This window comes from Hemiscyllium ocellatum, chromosome 47 (assembly GCF_020745735.1).
Source record: "Hemiscyllium ocellatum isolate sHemOce1 chromosome 47, sHemOce1.pat.X.cur, whole genome shotgun sequence".
Taxonomy (NCBI): Eukaryota; Metazoa; Chordata; class Chondrichthyes; order Orectolobiformes; family Hemiscylliidae; genus Hemiscyllium; species Hemiscyllium ocellatum.
The window spans coordinates 2,351,686-2,372,664 of NC_083447.1; the positions used below are offsets into that span (position 1 = coordinate 2,351,686).

The 20,979-nt window shown below is 42.4% G+C and overlaps 1 protein-coding gene across 2 annotated transcripts in view; it reads left to right on the top strand.

Annotated features, from left to right (window-relative positions):
- The first annotated feature begins 347 nt into the window (after positions 1-347).
- LOC132836804 (protein Smaug homolog 1-like) overlaps positions 348-20,979 on the top strand; it is a 97,156-nt gene continuing 76,524 nt past the window's right edge. The window contains exons 1-2 of one of the 2 annotated variants that reach the window (XM_060856273.1): positions 348-475; positions 17,623-18,135. In XM_060856273.1, the coding sequence (XP_060712256.1) occupies positions 17,940-18,135 (196 nt within the window). In that variant the 5' untranslated portion in view covers positions 348-475; positions 17,623-17,939. The remainder of the gene's footprint in view (positions 476-17,622; positions 18,136-20,979) is intronic. The other variant, XM_060856274.1, reaches the window with a different exon arrangement.

The window sequence follows — 20,979 nt, forward strand, 5'->3', positions numbered from 1 at the left end:
TGCGATGACAAGGCGCTATATAAACTCAAGTTGTTGTTGTCCGGGATGCGCCCTGTGAGCGATGGGAGGATTAAGAACTACAACCCCCGGCGTGCCCTGCGCCTACGCTAACCATAGTTTCCGGAACACTGTGACATCACGTCCTAATCCCGCCCGCTCCTCCGATGGCAACCGAACGTGATGACGGGGCTACCGTAAGATGGACGGCTCGGTTAACCAATGGGATCGCGGTAGATGAGAGGGGCAGGCCACAGCACCCATCAATGAGCGAAGGCCGACGGCGAGGCCCCTATCAAGTTAGTGCGACCCGGCAGGTTTGGCGCGGCCGATTTTCTCCCTCCTTCCCCGCCTCCCCCCCTCCCCCCCTCCCCTTCCGACGTGGGGGCCCGCCATTGAACCCCCCCCTCCCCCATCATCCACCTCAGCACCACAGGTGAGGAGGGGGGAAAAATCGAGAGAATTCGACGGCGGATGGGTAAATAATTGATGTTTTTGACTAAATGTCGGGTACGGGCTGTCGAACGGGGCTGGAGTGGGATCGATTGGATGACATTTATTTTTCTTTTCTCCTCAGCCCCCCTTTTAGAAACATGTTGGAGGGGAGAGAGAGAGAGAGACGGGGAACGGGAAGAGGAGGGTTAGGCCTCGAACATCACTTGAGGGAGGGTAGGGAAGGAGTGGAGGTGGGGTGGGTGATGGGTGTTGAAGTGCCTCCATGACGGGCTGAGGGTTGGAGGGGTTTGGCTGTGGGGCTGGACAGAGGGTGTTGACCATTCCCCTGGCCTGGAAAGGGAGGGGATTAAAACCACAAACATCTCATGTCTCTGCGTGTGTGGGAAAGGGGTGGGGGGGAAGGTGGCTGAGGAGAAGCCAAAGCTGCTCAGCCTCACGTTTTAACATTTATCTCCCACTCACACTCTCAACACACCAAATAGAAACCCACCCCAGTTCCCAAGGCAAACCTCCTCCATCCTGGTGGAAAGTCTGAGCGTTGGTATGTAGATCTTCTCCCTCTTTTGCCTCCAGATCTGCTTCCCCGCCACTTTTTTTTAAATTCTTTTTTTTATTTTGTTTTCAAAGGAATTTCAGTCTCTTTGGTTCTTTTTTATATCCTCTTGTGGGAAAGCATATTTAAGGGAGGAAGATGACTTTTACTCTGAAATAGAACTCATTGCAGCCTTTTAGTGAGTTTGATTGAAAAAAGATTGCATGACACAGCTGAACTGTTCATGTCATCAGTTTCAGATCATTTTGTAGCTTAAAAAAGAACTGGTCCTGTTCTATTTATAATTTTGGTGTCCTGCTGTATCTACCTAAAAGTTATAAATATCAGTGTGTTGTCAAGAGTTTTTTATGTACACAGTGTATGATTAGTCTAATGAATGAATTTTACATCTATTCAAAATATTGAGTTGTTTGGTATGGTGTACTACTGACTACTCATTAGGGAGTTTTAGCATGTTTTAACGTCTCTTAAACTGGATGTCAAAAAGTTGTGATTAACAAGTTTAATATTTTTGAAAAGCACCTTGGCTAACTTTATTAGTACAGTTTTTGTTGTGGTTGGCTAACTGCAACCTGTGAGTTACCTGTTGCTCATGATTATCTTCTGACGTGAATTATGAATTAACAACTGATGGTGGAAGGAAACTGTACTCTCTTAAAGGCTGAATGCCAATTACATTCAACGTTTCAGTTTATGGTTGAGTATTCCAAAGCAGTGTAATGATATTAATTACTTTAAATATGGTAAGATGATTAATATTGAGTGCTGTACCTTCCCACTTTGGACATAATGTGAACATGAAATAATTCCTCATTAAAATATACAGTGGATCCCCCCCCCTCTTTCTCATGCCTGGACACTGGTGAACCTGGGATTGGCTACAATCTATAATTTTGCTGTACCCATTCAGAGTTAGATTTCTGAATTGAGGATTTTTTTTGCTGTGAGCTTCATGTTGTGAATGCATTGAGACTGTCAAGAAGTCTGGCTTGACAGTCTTGTGCTTGGGTTTTCTTTGCTCCCAGGGCAAAATGTTTATTCTGGGTTTGAGCCCAACTTTGGAGGGTTTTTTTTATATTGAGCCATAGAAGAGAAATTCACTTTAGGTTGATTATTTGACAAGTGCTCCTTGGATGCTACCTGACCTGCTGTGTTTTTCCAACACCACTGTCATCTAGACTCTGATTTCTAACATCTATAGTCCTCACTTTTGCCTTATTATTTGATAAGTTTATTGAGAATTCTTATTTGCTGCCCGTGATGTATTTTGCTTATGACTTGTACCATCCAGGTTCCCTTTTTATTCGTCTGAGTCTTTGTGGCGGTTATCGTTGGCTATTCAACCGTGTGAGGTAGCCTGGTCAGTAATGAGAGCAGGGTCACTGGCTGGTTTCTTTCCCACAATCAAGGCTCACCAAAGTAAGCTTGACATCAGTCTCCCATCTCTGCACCTTGGTGAGGACCTCAGCCGGTAGTTAACAACGATCTTTCTGGAAGAGTGCAAGTGCATTTGGTAGGTTGGGTGTCAGCAGTTAGTCTAATCTGGCTGATGGCCCAAAATGTGGGCTTGGGGGCAGTGATATGGAGTTTGGGGTGGGGTTGTGTGGCTCTTTTTAAAATTCTGGCAGCATAGTATTTGACTAACTTGAGAAAGGCAGTAATGACACCAAAAGCATCTGATACTTTCAAAATAAGTCTTAGTTTTCTTTGTTGGTTGAATCTGTTTCATCTTTACAATTCCTCTCCAGTATCTATCACCAAACTTCCCTTTTTCCAATTTGTCTTTCCATAATTCTGACAGTTAACAATTTGTCACCTATCAATCTTCTGTTGTGGGTGAATGATGAGTCTGACTTTTGACTACATTTTTCAGGATGGTCTTATGGAAGCCTTTTCAGGAAGGGCAGGGTACCCTTATGATAAGCAGTATGACTCTGGCTGATTTATTCTCCACCTGTCAGCTTAAAAGCAAAACTACCTGTAGCACCATAGTTGTTGCCTCCTTTATGATCAGCCAAGATCAGACCTTGGACATTCTGCTGCTATATGGCTCAGTTGCACAACAGGGCAGTGATGCAGCAGCTGACCTGACTTGTGTTTTATGATGTATATCAGTTATGCTGCCTTTGAAATTGTTTGAAGTTATTTGTAGGTAAAGAGATGTTTAAGAAAAGGCTGATGTTTAATTTGGAAATATTTTAATATTGCATGACAGCAGAATACAAAAAAGTACATTGAAGCTGAAGTAGTTTTGTTTTGTCGTCTGATTCTGTGTATAGATTAGAAATAAGTGCAAGGACAGGGGTACTGATATTTTATATCCTATGATTTGTGATGATGTACTCATTTGGCTTGCACGAGGCTATGTGGACCTGAATATCTCTAGCTTAATTCCTGAACTGTGGTGGCAGTGAGGGCTCATGTCAGTGAGCTTAATACCACTGGATCATGGAAGAGAAAACACAAAACAGGCTTTCTGTACCTGGCTGCAATTTAGTGAGCCCTGGTCCCAAGTGTATAGAAGCAGTAATGGGATTGGTCCTAAGAGATTGTACAAGATCATGACGTGGGCTGTCTTGGCTGGTTCTTTGGGTGAGGTTCCAGAGGGTTGTTGCTGCTAACAAATTGTATTGCTCAAGAAAGATAGACTTGCATCTATACAACACCTTCATAAGTCAGAATGTTTCAAAGTACTTTAAAACCATGATGATGTTTTAAAAGTACAGTGTGGCAGCCAATTGTGCACAGTAAGCTCCACAAAGAACATCATCCCATCTACTTCACCTGATTTAGAGAGAAATACTGACCGGGGCTTGTCTCTGAAAACATCCCATGGCAATATTTGATATCAGATTGAGAATCAGTCTTTTCTCTTAGTTGAGCATCTTGTCTGAAAAGTAACGCCTCAGTGCACCCTAGGATTGCACATGGGAGTGTCAGTCTGGATTATTTGTGTCTGTAGTGGGACTCTAATCTACAACACTCAAGCTAGTATGTGAATGTTATTTACCAAACCACAACTAAAATTCAACAAAGATTCCCAGCTGAACACTGAGCACATGAGAGAGGTTGGATGATATAATTGGTTTGAAACCAATTGTTTTTCAGTTTCCTGGTAGTCAGGAATCCTGGTTTTCAGGATGCAAAGGAGCAATTGAAGACATTTTCTTTTTTAATTGTGGGTTTTAAAATTGTAGTCTTCACAGAAAGCAGATGTCTTATCTTATAGAAGGAAGTTGTTCTGCCTATCGTCTGCATTGTCCCTTCAAGTGAGCATCATTGCCTAGTGCCAATCTCTTGCTCTTTTCCCATACGCTTGTTTTATTTTTATCCAAATCATCTAATGCCCTCTTGAATGCCTCAATTGAAACTACCTCCACTACTCTTTGAGACAGTGCATTCTCCACCCTTGTGAAAAAGCTTTTCTTTATCACCCATGCTTTGTTTGAATACAATTTTAAATCTATGTCCATTTGTCCTTGTTCCTTTTTCAAGCAGGAACACTTTTCCCCCCAGCTCACTTTTTTGAAATTAATTTGGTCGATGAATAACTCAGTCCATCTGAGCTGTGTTCTTGACGCACCAATGCTATCATTTTCCCACATGTGAATTGTGTCCATGTTTTCTGTTTTCATCTTCACAGGAACATATCCCTGAGTCCTTCCACCTTTAGTCATCCAGGGGATAAAAGAGCTGTCTGGTGACCTGTTCTAGATTTGCTCTTAATGAATGTGAAGTTGTCCTTCTGGATACTGTAGTGCGAATGTTTGAGGAGTTAAGGCCATAAGACCTTAAGCCATTCAGCCCCTCTAATTTGCTCTGCCATTAGATTGTGGCTGTTATGTTTCTCAACCTCATTCTCCTGCCTTCTTCCCATAGCTTTTGATGCCCTTACTAATTAAGGACTTGTATAACCTGGTCTTAAATGCACTCAATGACTTAGCCTCCACAGCCCTTTGTTCCACAGATTCACCAAGTTCTGGCTGAAGAAATTCCTTCTCATTTTAGTTCTGAAGGGCCACTCCTTCATTCTGAGGCTGTGCCCTCAGGTCCTAGTCTTTCCTAGTGGAAACGTCCATTCTACCTAGGCCTCTCGATGTTCTAAGTTTCACGAGATCCCGCTTATCTTTGTAAACTCCAAATACAGATCCGGAGTTCTCAATACTTCCTCATTTGACAAGCCCGTCATCCCTGGGATCATTGTAAACTTCCTCTAGACCCTCTCCAATGCCAGCACATCCATCCTTAAATACAGGGCCCATAAGTGTTCTCAGTGTTCCAAATGCAGCCTGACCAGAGCCTTATACAACCATAGCAGTATATTTCTGCTCTTGTATTCTAACCATCTTGAAATGATTGTTAATGTTCCATTTGTACCTGCACATTAATCTTAAAAGAATTCTGAACTAAGGCACCAGGTCCTTTTGTGCTTCAGGTTTCTGAAGCCTTTCCCCATGTAAAAAAAATAGTCGACACCTTTTCTTCCTACCAAAGTGCATAACCTCTCATTCCCAAATTGTATTCCATTTGCCACTTCTTCACCCACCTTCCTAGCCTGTCCAAGTCCTTCTGCAGCCTCCCTGCTTCCTCAACACTATCTGTCTGCAAACTTAGCAGCAATGCCCTCAGTTCCTTAATCTAAATCATTAACAACACCAACCCCTTGGCATCATGGTAGCCCAAAAACTGACCAACACACTGAAACAGCTACTAATAAACCTTCAGGACCCTATTATCACCAACTAGTAAAATTAATATCATTTACAAAATACCTCGTAAGGACTGTAGCAAACACTACATTGGACAGTCCAGGCAGAAAACGAACTACCAGGATACACTAATACCAACTGGCCACCAAAAGACATGACTCGTTATCACTAGTATCCTTACATACAGACAAAGAAGGACACCACTAAGACTGGGAGAACACAGCCATCCTAGGACAGGCTAAACAGAGAAACGCATGAGAATTCCTAGAGGCCTGGCATTCAAACAAGACCTCCATCAATAAACACATTGATTTGGACCCCATTTACCAACCTCTAAGAAAAAGAACCAGAAATGATATCATCCATCTTAACAGACCAACACACATAGAAAGCAGGATAGAACACCAGTACTTCACCGGAGACTTGCTGATGATGTCACCTAGCATGGTAACAAAACATCTGAAAATAAACCTTCCAGCTCAGCGAGCAAACTTATAACCTGAACCTCCACCTGAGCTACAAATCTTCTCAAAAATTGCAAATCATTAATGTATAACATGAATAGTTATACATCTCAATATTTATTCCTAGGTAAACCCATTTACCATTTTACCCCTCATACTGTGTTTCTTCTTCAACATGTGCCTTTTGTAGTTGAAGGAACTGAGTATCACCTTCTCTCAAACCATCACCAGTATCTTAAAACAAAAATGCTAGAAATACAACCGGTCAATCAGCAGCTAAGAGAATCAACACATTTTGATTTTTTTTTAGTGTTAAATCTTCAAAATCTGAGTCTCTGTCTTCATCAATACTGACCCATGTGTTTACTATATCTTCTAGTTTGTTTCAGATGTTCATGTCTGCAATATTTTTGGCTTTTTTGTCATTCACATTCTGGTTTCCAAGAGGAGTACAAGAACAACATTTTTTCATGTTTTCTGTTTTCCTCTTCACAGGAACATATGAAAGAATACCATTTCAGGTATTTTAGCACACTCCCTTTTATTTCAGAAAAATGTAGATTCAAAAGAAAAAAAGGCAGTTTTGTGAACACCATTTGCTGTCTGATACCTCATCCAAATGACCATTTTTTTAGCGCACAGAACAGTGTTATCTGTTATCTTAATCTAAGGTCAACCTAACTACATTCCCATCAATTTATTGCCATCTATGTGCTTGTTCAGCAGTCACTTAAATGACTCTAATGTCTCCGACTCTACTGCCTCCATTGGTGCTGCATTCCGCTCACTCGCCACTCTCCGTATAGAACCTACATTTAACATCTCCCCTATACCTTCCTCCAATCACCTCAAAATTATGACCCCTCGTGACAGCCAATTCTGCCCTGGGGGAAAGTCTCTGGCTATCTACTCTATCTATGCCTCTCATTGTTTTGTACACCTCTATCAAGTCACCCCTTTCTTCTCTCCAGTGTGAAAACCTGACCTCGCTCAACCTCTCTTCATAAGACAAGCCCTCCAATCCAGGCAGTATCCTGGTAAATCCCTTCTGCACCCTCTCTAAAGTGTCCACATCCTTCCTATAATGCAACTGGACACAATATTCCAAGTGTGGTCTAACGAGGGTTTTATGGAGCTGTAGCAACACCTCACAGCTTTTAAACTCAATCCCCCATTAATGAAAGCCAAAACACCGTATGCTGTCTTAACAACCTTTTCAATTTGGGTGACAACTTTGAGGGACCTATGTACGTGGACTCCAAGATCCTGCTGTTCCTCCATACTGTCAAGAATCCTGTCTTTAACCCTGTATTCAGCATTCAAATTTGATCTTCCAAAATGAATCATTTTGCATTTATCCAGGTTTAACTCCATTTGCCACTTCTCAGCCCAGCTGTGCATCCTGTCAGTGTTTTATTGTAGCCAGCACCAGTCCTTGACACTATCTATAACAGTACCGATCTTTGTGTCATCGGCAAACGTACAAACCCACCCTTCCACTTCTTCATTCAAGTCATTTATAAAAACTACAAAGAGCAGAGGCCCAAGAACAGATCCCTGCAGGACACCACTGGTCACTGACCTCCAGGCAGAATGCTTTCCCCCCACTGCCTTCTTTCGGCCAGCCAAATTTCACTGTATCCCATACCTCCTAACTTTCTGAATGAGCCTACTATGAGGAACCTTATCCGATGCATTACTGAAATCAATATACACCACATTCACTGCTTGACCTTCATCAGCTTGTCTCCTCACATCCTCAAAGAACTCAATAAGGTTGTAGTGGTTCTGTTCGCCGAGCTGGAAGTTTTTGTTGCAAACGTTTCGTCCCCTGGCTAGGAGACATCATCAGTGCTCTGGAGCCTCCTGCGAAGCGCTTCTTTGATGTTTCTTCCGGTATTTATAGTGGTCTGTCCTTGCCGCTTCCGGGTGTCAGTTTCAGCTGTCCGCTGTAGTGGTTGGTATATTGGGTCCAGGTCGATGTGTTTGTTGATGGAGTTTGTGGATGAATGCCATGCCTGAACATCCGCATACATGAACACCAACTAGCCACAAAACGACACGACCAGCTATCCCTAGTAGCCACACACTCAGACAACAAGCAACATGAATTCGACTGGGAAAACACTACTATCATAGGGCAAGCCAGACAGAGAACAGCCAGGGAATTCCTAGAGGCATGGCATTCATCCACAAACTCCATCAACAAACACATCGACCTGGACCCAATATACCAACCACTACAGCGGACAGCTGAAACTGACACCCGGAAGCGGCAAGGACAGACCACTATAAATACCGGAAGAAACATCAAAGAAGCGCTTCGCAGGAGGCCTCCAGAGCACTGATGATGTCTCCTAGCCAGGGGACGAAACATTTGCAACAAAAACTTCCAGCTCGGCGAACAGAACCACTACAACGAGCACCCGAGCTACAAATCTTCGCACAAACTTTGAACTCAATAAGGCTTGTGAAGCATGGCATGACCTGCCCCTCACAAAGCCATGCTGACTATCTTTAATCAAAATATGTCTTTCCAAATAATCATAAATCCTATCTCCGAATCCTTTCCAGTACCTTGCTTACCACAGATGTAAGACTCACTGGTCTATAATTCCTAGGGATTCCCCTATTCCCTTTCTTGAACAGAGGAACAACATTTGCCTCCTTCCAGTCATCTGGTAATATTCCATAGAGAGTGAGAATATAAAGAGGCGCCAGAGGCGCAGCAATCTCATTCCTCACTTACTGTAGTAACCTCGGATATATCTGGTCTGGCCCTAGGGACTTTTCTATCTTGATGCTTCCCAGAGTTTCCAGCACATCCACTTCCTTAATACCAATCTGTTCAAGTCTATTAACCTGGTCCATAGTGTTCTCACTATCAACAATGTCCCTCTCTCTAGTGAATACTGAAGCAGAAAACTGTTTGGACCTCCCCCACCTCTTCAAATACCAGGCACAAGTTCCCTCCACTATCTCTGATAGGCCCCACCCTCCCTCTGATCATTCTCTTATACCTCCAGTAAGCATAGAACGCCTTTGGGTTTTCCCTAATCCTTCCCGCCAAGGCGGTTTTGTGTCCCCTCCTAGCTGTCCTCGGTCCATTTGAGTTCTTACCGAGCTACCCTTTTTCTAAAGCTGTGCCTGATCATTGTTTCCTCAATCTTAAATAAGCGTCCTTCTTCCTCTTGACGAGAAGCCCCTCTTGTCATCCAAGGCTCATTCACCTTACCATTCCTTGCCTGTCTCAGTGGGACAATAAGTGCTTCTTAAACAGCCTCCACATTTCTGTTGTGCATTTCCCATAGAACAATTGTTCCCAATTTATACTCCAGCTCCTGTCCAATAGCAATATCATTTCCCCTCCCCCAATTAAATACCTTCCCAAACTGTCCTGTCCTTCTCCATAGCTATGGTAAAGGTGAGGCAGTTGTGGTCACTCACTGAAATGTTGTCCCACCAAGAGATCTGCCACCTGGCCTGGCTCATTGCCTAGCATCAAATCCAATATGGCCTGTCTCCTAGTTGGCCTATCGACATATTGAACCAGGAATCCTTCCTGGACACACCTGACAAAATTGGCTTCATCCAGACCATCTGCACTAAGGAGGTTCCAATCATTATTGGGGAAGTTGAAGTCACCCATACAACAACTCTGTTACATCTGCACCTCTCCAAGATTTGCTGTCCAATCTGTTCTTCCATTTCTCTGCTGCTGTTGGGGGGAGGGTGGGGGTTCTATAGAAAACATCCAATAAAGTGACTGCTCCTTTCCTGTTTCTGACTTCTACCCATACTGACTCAATAGACAAACCCTCCTCAACAGTCTCCTTTTCTGCACTCTCTAACAATGCTACTCCCCCTCCTCTTTTATCGTGGTCTTTTTAAAAGGTCTAAACCTTGGAACATCCAGCAACCATTCCTGCCCCTAAGTTCATCACTCTTATTCCTGACCCTCCTTGCATTGAAACAGACACACTTTAACCCATCTCTTTACCCCATCAACAATGTATCATTCCTGACAGACTCTCTGCTTTCTTTTTCTGCCCTTTTCAACAACTACCCTCTCCTCTGATCTATATCTCTGGTTCCCATCCTCCTGCCAAACTAGTTTGAACTCTCCTGAAGTGCTCCAGCAAGTGTCCCACCCAGGACATTGGTGTCCCTCCAGTTTAAGTGCAGACTGTCCTTCATGTACAGGTCCCACCTTCCCCAGAAGGTACCCCAATAATCTATGTATCTGACGCCCTCCCTCCTGCACCAGCCCAGTAGCTGTATATTTAGCTGCATTTGCTCACTGTATCTTGCCTCACAAACATGTGGCACCAGTAGTAATCCTGAGATTACTACACTGCTCAACCTGCATTTTAGTTTCCAACCTAATTCCCTGAAATCACTTAGGTCCTCATCCCTTTTCTTAGCTATGTCATTGATGCCAGTATGCACCATGACTTCTGGCTGCTCACCCAACCCCTTCAGAATCTTGTAGACTCGATCAGAGGCATTCTAGAGCCTGGCACCTGGGCAGCAACATAGCTTCCAGGAATCCAACTAGTGTTTTTCTATTCGCCCCCCACCATTATCTGAGCCAAAGAGCCAGAATCATTGCCAAAGACCTGGCCACTGGTTTTCTCCTGGCAGGTTGTTAAACAACCCACCACCACCACCAAAGCAGTATCCAAAGTGGTATACTGTTATTGAGAGGAACAGCCACATGGGATCCTTGCATTCTCTACCTGTTCCCTTTCTGTCCACTGACTGTAACCCATCTACCTTTTTCCTGTACCTGAGGTGAGACTAGCTCCCTGTAACTCCTCTCTACTACCCCCTCTATCTCCCAAATGATCCGAAGTTTATCCCGCTCCAGCTCCTAACATGGTATTTGAGGAGCAGGAGTTCGGTGCACTTCCCACAGGTGAAGTCAGTGGAGACAGTAATGGAGACCCTTACCTCATGCATCCTACAGGAGGAGCATTTCCACTGTTCTGAATTCCTAAAGAGACTATTGAAAAAAAACTGGCAACCTTACCGAATTATTGCACAGAACCTTATTTTTTTGGTTAGAGGACGAGGATAGTTGGGAGACACTAAGTAGTGTTTCAGGTAAAGCAACCACCCAAGTATATTACCTCACTTACCCAGCAGTCCTATGTTTGCTCCTGTTCAGACTGCGCTCTGCCCATTCACAAGGTAAGTTATTAAAAGTTTAATTTACCTTCCTGGCAAGTTTAACAGCATCCTTCCTATAGGAGGGAGACCCTGGAATTGCACACGATATTCCAAATGTGGCCTAACCAATGTTCTGTACAGCTGGAATATGTCCTGCGAACTTCTATACTCGATGCTCTGACCACTGAAGGCAAAAATACCAAACACTTTCAGTATCTTATCTACCTCTGACTCCCCTTTAAGGATTTTTAGAAAAGAAATATGCAAACTCCATTCCCTAATGTCTGAGCCTGTGTCTTGGCAACTCTTCAGACTGAACCACGCTGTTCAGAATCTTAATGTCATATCAAACTTGGGATAAGATTTCTATATTTACTTCATCTGTAAGAACATTTCTGGATCAGTAGTGCATGACTTTGTCGTTTCTTCGGCTTGTTTGTGGACCAGGCCCAGTAAACTATACTCCTGTTTCTTAGGTTCTTGTCTGTCACTGAAATTCCCATTCATGCCTTGAGCCTTTGGCTATTCCAAGGCACTTCTGATTCATCTCCAACCTGCTACCATTCACATGCAGAGTTTAGAATGTTCTCAAGCTTATGTCTTAACTGGTTTTGCTACCTGCCCTCCTTATATTTATATTGGTGCATGATCAAATGGCCTTGCCCCTTCATATCTTTGCCATCTCCTTCAGCCCTGCAACCACACTAGCTCTCTGTGCTCCATCTACTTTGCTTTCTTGTGCATTCCTGGTATTGTTCACACCACCATTGGTAGCCATGAATGTATCTGATTCGACACTAAACTCTCAAATCTCCTAATGAGTTTGAAGAAGATTTGTAGCTCAGATTAAGGTTCTGGGTGTAAGTTTGCTGGCTGAGCTGGAAGGTTCGTTTTCAGATGTCTTGTCATCATGCTAGGTAACATAATCAGTGAGCCTCCAGTTGACCACTGGTGTTATGGCCTGCTTTCTATTTGTGTTTAGGTTTCCTTGGGGTGGTGACATCATTTCAGGTTGTGATGTCACTTCCTGTTCATTTTTCTTCGAGGCTGATAGATGAGATCCAAGTCAATGTGTTTGTTGACAGAGTTCCATATGGAATGCCATGCTTCTAAGAATTCTTGTGCATGTCTCTGTTTGTTTGGCTTGTCCTAGGATGGATGTGTCATCCCAGTCAAAGTGGTGTCCTTCCTCCTCTCTATGTAAAGATACTAGTGAGAGTGGGTCATGTCTTTTTGTGGCTAGTTGATGTTCATGTATCCTGGTGGCTAGTTTTCTGCCTGTTTGTTCAATGTCGTGTTTGTGACCGTTCTTGCAAGGTATTTTGTAAATGCCATTTGTTTTGCTTGTCTGTATAGGATCTTTTAAGTTCATTAGCTGCTATTTTAGTGTGTTGTGGGTTTGTGGGCTACCATAATGCCAAGAGGTCTTGAGTAGTCTGGCAGTCATTTCAGAGATGTCTTTGTAGGGCAGAGTGGCTAGGGTTTCTGGGAGCATTTTGTCTTTTTCTCAGCAACAAAGAAAAACAAATTGTCGGACTGTGTTCATTGAGTACCTGTGCTGTTTTGAAGACAACGTTTATGACATTCTTCTGCTCTTCGCAGTTCCTCGGTGCTGCAGTGTTTGGTGGCTCGTTGAAATAAAGTTCTAACCTAAACACACACAATAGAAAGGGGGTCGTAACAACAGTGTTTCACCAGAGGCTCACTGATGTTACCTAGTATAGTGATGAAACGTTTGAAAGTGTACCTTCCAACTCAGCGAGCAAACTTACATCCAGAATCTAAAATCCCTCTCAATATCTCACTATTGCTTTCTTTCTGTCCTCACTTGAGATGCTCCTAAAACACACCTCTGTGTTTGTGGTTTTTTTAATATTCAGTGCATCTTTGAAGTGGCTTAGAATGTGTTATTATATTTAAAGGTGCTGTGTAGTTGCCAATAATTTCTAATGATTTCAATCTACAGATGCAAATGAAGTCCTGAATGCATTTTTTGTAGTTGGTGCAATAGGTAGCTCATGACGAGGAAATGTAACTATCAATATACCCCTTGCCTCTCCTGAATATAGTGACATGGGATCTAGCTTTCACTTAACACTCACTCAAATGATAATTTACTTTTCAACCTAGTGTTAGCAGGAAATTTAATCATAGAAGATATTACTGGCAGATTTTATCTAACCTTTGCCTAATGTGAAAAAGGATTTTCCAACATGGATTGAAAGATCAGAAATGGGAAATATTGGGAATTTTTTCTCTCCCTCCTAGTTAGTGGCCATGGCTGTGATCTGTGCATCCTAGTTTCCCGTGAAGACCAGCGTTCAGTGTACAACTGTCTGTCATTTAGAATCACATGTTGCAGTGCACTTGCATATTGAGCTATCAAAGTAGCCATCTATGCTGAAGATTATGTTTCATACTAAACACTAAGTAAAATTTATCATTTAAGCTGAGAACAAGGTTCTTGATATTTTGTTTTATTATTTAATGTTTATAAGATGAGCACTGTGTGATAATTGAACATTTCTTGCCATTACTCCCAACTTTTCTCCACCTATTGCAGCCCATTACCTGAGAGTATAAGTGGGTGGCATTCCAGCCATTCAGTTTGGGCTTTTTTCTACACAGCTGTGCATTGTGTTGTCATTTTATGGATCATGAGCTTCCTGGATAGTATTGTGGAGAAACAAGACCAATGGGTTTGGCTAAACCAGTTGCAGGATGTGGAGATTTGTGTGTAAGCGGTCAGTTTCTGAAGACCCTGTGATTTTTTTTTTGGCTTAACTGTTGAACAAGTTAAATTTCAAATGAAACTTTTTGCAAGCAGCTTGCTATTCACAGTCCATGAAATAGAAATATGACATGCTTTTAGGTTTGTGTGTTAAAGATCTCTTTGTAAATTGATCATGAAAAATTAGGCCTAGTAAGTTTGAGCACCGCCCTCTGGTTGTGCTGTTGAAATCACCTCCAAACAGACCCCACCACCAGGATATATTTCCCTCCCCTCCCCTATCAGCGTTCCGGAAAGACCACTCCCTCCGTGACTCCCTCATCAGATCCACACCCTCCACCAACCCAACCTCCACTCCCAGCACCTTCCTCTGCAACCGCAAGCAATGCAAAACTTGCACCCACACCTCTCCCCCCCCCCCCCCCCCCCCCCCCCCTCACTTCCCTCCAAGACCCCAAGGGATCCTTCCATATCTGTCACAAATTCACCTCCACCTCCACACATTATTTACTGCATCCGCTGCACCCGATGTGGCCTCCTATACATTGGGGAGACAAGCTGCCTACTTGCGGAACATTTCACTGAGCACCTCTGGGACACCCGCACCAACCAACCCAACTGCCCCGTGGCTGAACACTTTAACTCCCCCTCCCACTCTGCCACTGCCTCCATCGCCAGACCATGGCAACACGACGCCTGGAGGAAGAGCGCCTCTTCTTCCGCCTAGGAACCTTCCAACCACAAGGGATGAATGCAGATTTCTCCAGCTTCCTCATTTCCCCTCCCCCCACGTTATCTCAGTCCCTACCCTCAGACTCAGCACTGCCTTCTTGACCTGCAATCTTCTTCCCAACCTCTCTGTCCCCACCCCCTCTCCGGCCTGTCACCCTCATCTTAACCTCCTTCCACCTATCGCATTCTCAACGCCCCTCCCCTAAGTCCCCCCTCCCTACCTTTTATCTTAGTCTGCTTGGCACACCCTCCTCATTCCTGAAGAAGGGCTTGTGCCCGAAACGTCGATTCTCCTGCTCCTTGGATGCTGCCTGACCTGCTGCGCTTTTCCAGCAACACATTTTTCAGTTCTGATCTCCAACATCTGCAGTCCTCACTTTCTCCCTGTTGAAATCAGGAGCTTGTATTGAAGCTGCTCCATGGTCTGTCTAACTTGATCGTTTCTTCCAGATTATGGTGTTCCATCTGGTACTATAATACCTTGTCTGAGTTTCCCTGTTTCATGTATCATTCTGCAAAATGTCAGCAGGCTGTTGACAGTGGGAGAGTATAATAGATTGGCCATCCTATCTTTATACATTGTTTTGATGCTCACAATCAAAATGGAGTCATGATTGTGAGGGGAAACCTTGGTTTCCCATCTTCTTCACCACTCCCACCACCAGACAATAAAGCCATTTGTAGTATAGAACTCTGATTTGGCCCATTCCTCAGCATAAAATAAGGAATCAAACTTTGAGCTGTACTGAGCGACAGATTCAGCCATGCCATTGTGGGATTATTTAGTTTTAACCTATTTCAAAATCCACATGCAAGCCCTAATTGCAGTGAAATGTACTGTGAAATTAAACGGGGTACTTTCACTATTCAGAGACCTGACTGTAAAGAGAAAGTCCTGTTTCCGTTCAAGTGATTTGCAGTGTGATTTTATACAGATTTTTCTCTCTATCCAGTGTGTGCCAATGCTGAGTGCTCTTTGAATGCTAATGAATACCAGATGTAGATGGCTGCAGAAATGATGTCATACACTGGGAGTTAGTTCTTGGCTTAATAACTGTTCCAGATGGGATTGCAAAAGGGGTGGGCCTGAGGTGGGGTGGTTGAAAAAATATTGTTTTTTAGAAGAATTATGACTTAGTTTTTGTGTTTGTATGCACATTTGGGTATGATTCATTGAGTTCATTATGTAAGTGGGATCTAATAATCTAATACATTGCAGACAATAGGCTTTTTGTATGTTCCTAAAGTTTGTGTTAATTCAACCATTCAAAATTTTTGGAGATGTACCGGATGCAGTATCTACCCAGTTGAAAACTTATTTATATGGATCACTTTTTGTATGTGTTGATGTTATGTTCTGAAACCAAAAATGTATTTTCTTGTGTTATTTTACAGGTTCTAAGGTCATTGGTACTCTTCCTCCTCCTCTCCTGTGACCAGTACTATCTCTCCTCAGCATGCACATTTTTCCTGTTCTTAAGCTTAAGCTCTCTGTCCTGAGTGCAGGGAGAAACGTGTTTGTAAAAGGAATCGTTCCCATAAATGTAAATATTCCCACTCCAGAGTGCTCCCATTAGAATATAATTTCTAAAGAAAAGTATTGAATGTGATTATAATTAAATTAGCAAAAACTTAACCATGCACGTTTGATTTTGTCAAAAGAAAATTTTGAAGACTGAAACCAAGTTGGTGTTTCTGCAAGTGTCAGTTTATGTGGGCCTGCACCTGTGGGTATCCATGTAGCAAGCCATGAATTGGTGCTTTCAATTCTCCTCACACCTGTGTTAATCTGTCTTGTATGTTGCTGCATGACTGGTGCCAGCAACAGAGTATGGGGATTCAAAAAATCAGAATAGAGCAGATGTTGAAAATCTGAAATAAGCTGAAAATACTTAGCAAGTGAGGTTGCGTCTGTGAGGATAAAAATTAAATTAACATTTCAGGTTGTTGAACTTGCATCATGACTGAGGAAAACTTAAAATGGGATCACTCTTTAAGTTAATGAGGAGCAGGTGGCGAAGAAGTTCAAGGGAAAGGTCTGTGATAGGGTGGAAGGCAGGAGCAGTTAACTTTGCGAAGGGTCCAAGCCAAAGGGAGAGAATGTGTGAAATAAATGTCTAGATGAGGAGTGAATGGCAAACTAACTTTTGCCATCTGAGAACAAATGACAAAAGTCAAAACCTGCAACAAAAGAAGGGGAGAAATGTAGACAGAAATTATGACTTGAAATTGTCACACACTAGAAAAGCTTAGGTAGTCTAATTGAAAGATATGTTGCTGATTCCCACTTGCATTGAACTTCAGAAATACTACAGAGAGAATTAAAGCAATATGCAAACTTATGGTCACACTTATGACTGGTGTTCTCCAAGTCAGCCTTCTGTCACCTTATACAGTTGACCTCTGACACTTCCTTAATTTGTTTATCTCTTCACAGATGTTGCCCAATTGCTGAGGATTCTGGCATTTTTGATTTTTTAATGAGAATTTATGAAACCAGAGAGGTGTGAAAACTGGTGTAGCATGAAAAATAAAGAAAGTAGGCATAAATGTTGGAGAGAGATTGAACTTTTTTGTCACTTCAGATTTCCAATTTTAGTTGCAACACTTGGAGAAAAGAGAGTAGTTCTCAGTTTATTGCTTAACAATTCATCCATACAGGTTTTGGTGCAGACCTAAGAGCAGAATGAATTGCACAAAGTGTGACCAAGGGGAAAAGAGAATTGTAGAAATTGGCTCAAAAATCCACTTAGAAAATGTGTCCTTAGCATTACTATGTTATTGATGTTTTTGTTTTGTTTTAAACAGTGACAACATGAAACCCTAACTTCAAGAGGCAAGATTAAGAAAGAAGCTTTCAATGGTCTCCTATCAGAACTCTCCTGAAATTGTTTCATCACTCAATTGCCAGTGTTGACGGTGGTCTCTTGGACTGTTGTATCTTGGAGGAGAGGGAGCTGGTGGAAAAGAGAATATTGGATCGCCCAAAAATGTTTGGACAGAAAAGACACCGACTCCTACAAAGTCGGTAATCTTACTATCCAAGTTGAAAACATGTGACGTTCTTCTGACAGTTGGGAGCCAGAGAGAGAGAGACAGACTGATAATCGTGCAGGCTTGCGATCATGATGTTTCGGGATCAAGTTGGTGTGCTAGCTGGGTGGTTTAAAGGATGGAATGAATGTGAGCAGACAGTAGCCCTGTTATCTCTGTTGAAGAGGGTCAGTCGGACCCAGGCTCGCTTTCTTCAGATCTGCTTGGAGCATTCGCTGGCCGACTGCACTGACATCCACATACTAGAAGGTGAAGCCAATGATGCTGGTAAGTCTTGTTTCCTTCAACCTGGGCCTCAGTCATCAAAATTTAAAATTCTTGTCTTTTGATGTTTTAATGAAAGCTGGAATTTTCATAGTCTTGCATTTTGCAGTATGGATTATTGAATGGCAGTTGGCAGCAAGAGCTGATGTAGTGCAAGTTCGTGCAGGCTTACTGCTGTATTCCTCGTTCAGTTGGCTTGGCTGAATAGAGCAAGTAGCTTAATGCATGTAGTTAATCAAATTCCCAGCTGAGGTCTTTGAGTCAGTATTTAAACACTTGGATTTTTTTATCTCTGAAAATATGCTATTTTATGGCATTTAAAATTGGAGATTTTAGACAATAGTTTCTGGATTAAGTAGTTGATTATGTACTGTCGGATTTTTAAAAATTAATCCATGCGATATGGTTGTCACTAGGCCAGCATTTGACTGCCCATCCTATTTGGTGAGTGGGCAGTTAAGAGTCAACTACGTCACTGTGATTCTGGACATGAAGTCCCGATCTGGTAAAGACAGCAAATTTCCTTCCCTAAAGGACATTAATGAATCAGATTTTTTTTTGCAACAATCGACATGGTCACTGAGGCCAGTTTTTTTAAGTCCATATTTTCTTATTGAATTCAAATTTCTTCTTCAGCCATGATGGGATTTGAGCTGAAAAATGTGTTGCTGGAAAAGCGCAGCAGGTCAGGCAGAATCCAAGGAGCAGGAGAATTGACGTTTCGGGCATAAGCCCTTCTTCAGGATGGGATTTGAACCCGTGTATCTAGAAAATTAGTTTGGGGCTCTGGATTATCAACCCAGTGATATTACCATCTTTCTCTGCTTATAATTACACAGAACAGAAATGATTTTAACAGCACTGGGAGACAATCAATGCACATTTATGTCTGACCACTTAATGAATTTTGTCTATGATTATCTTGTCAGATTGAGGCAGACTGAATCACCCAATCTTTGAATCAAAAGTACTAAAGTTAACTATTGCCTGATTATACTTTAGAAGCTGAGAGGAAAACCAAATTCACCCTTAAAATCATTTAAGTTGGACCTTGTCTAACTGGGAGTAGACAGGATAGCAATTCTTTATTTGCACTTCACCCTGACCTTTCACATGTTTTAAATATGGGTCTATGAAATTATCTATCATTTCAGTTAAAAATTACACAAGATCATTTCATAGTTTTAGTTAGTGGCTATAGACATGGATTTGGCAAAGCAAATTGTCAGCCCAACTAATGGATGTCAGTCATTTGGTTTTACGTATTTATTACAATATTAATTTCAACAGTTGATAATTCATTGAGAGCTCTAAAAATTTATCAGATATTGGAAAGATTTTGATGTAGCTAATAAACTGACATTAGTTGTCAAAGGAGATTGGCAAGTTCAGGAAAATGCCGATGATAGCAAGTTTTGAGAAGATTTGTAGCTCTGTGTAGGTTTGCTCATTGAGCTGGAAAGTTTGTTTTCAGACCTTTAATGTCTGAAAATGAACCTTCCAGCTCAGCGAGCAAACCTACATCCATACTACATGACTTTTCTGTGAAAAACAGCTCTGATTTTATCAATTTATATTTATATGCAAAACTTTAAATCTTTATACAGCTTTTATTTGTATAATCACCTGAGATTTTTATCATCTATGATTTTATTTTGAAATGAATGATTTAATAAGCTAGCGTCTTTGGGTCAAAATCCTAGAATTCCCTCATTGATGGGATTGAGGGTGTTCCTACAACACATGGACTGCAATGATTCAATGGACAATAAACAATAGGTGCAGGAGTAGGCCATTCTGCCCTTCAAGCCTACACCACCATTCAATATGACCATGGCTGATCATCCTTAATCAGTATCCTGTTCGTGCATTATCTCCATAACCCTTGATTCCACAATCCTTGAGAACTTTATCCAACTCTTTCTTAAATGAATCCAGAGACTGGGCCTCCACTGCCCTCTGGGGCAGAGCATTCCACACAGCCACCACTCTTTGGGTGAAGAGGTTTCTCCTCATCTCTGTCCTAAATGGTCTACCCCGTATGTATTAGCTGTTTCCTCTGGTTCAGCACTCACCCGTCAGCGGAAACATGTTTCCTCCCTCCAGAGTGTCCAATCCTTTAATAATCTTTTATGTCTCAATCATAACCCCTCTCAGTCTTCTAAACTCGAGGGTATACAAGCCCAGTTCCTCCAGTCTTTCAGTGTAAGGTAATCCTGCCATTCCAGGAATTGACCTCGTGAACCTACGCTGCACTCCCTCAATAGCCAGAATGTCTTTCCTCAAATTTGGAGACCAGAACTGCACACAGTACTCCAGGTATGGTCTTACCAGGGCCCTGTACTTTGCTTCTATACTCAATCCCTCTTGTTATGAAGGCCAGCATGCTATCAGCCTTCTTCACTACCTGCTGTACCTGCATGCTTACCTTCATTGACTGGTGTACAAGAACACCCAAATCTCTCTGTACTGCCCCTTTTCCTAAATTGATTCCATTTAGGTAGTAATCTGCCTTCCTGTTCTTGCCACCAAAGTGGATAACCATACATTTATCCACATTAAACTGCATCTGCCATGCATTTGACCACTCACCTAACTTGTCCAGGTCACTCTGTAATCTGCTAACATCCTCATCACATTTCATCCTGCCACCCAACTTAGTATCATCAGCAAATTTGCTAATGTTAGTACTAATACTATCTTCTATATCATTAACATTATATTGTAAAAAACTGCGGTCCCAGTACTGATCCCTGTGGTATCCCACTGGTCACTGCCTGCCATTCAAGAAGGCAGCTCGCCACCACATTAAGGATCACCAAGGACAGGCAATAAATGTTGGTCCTG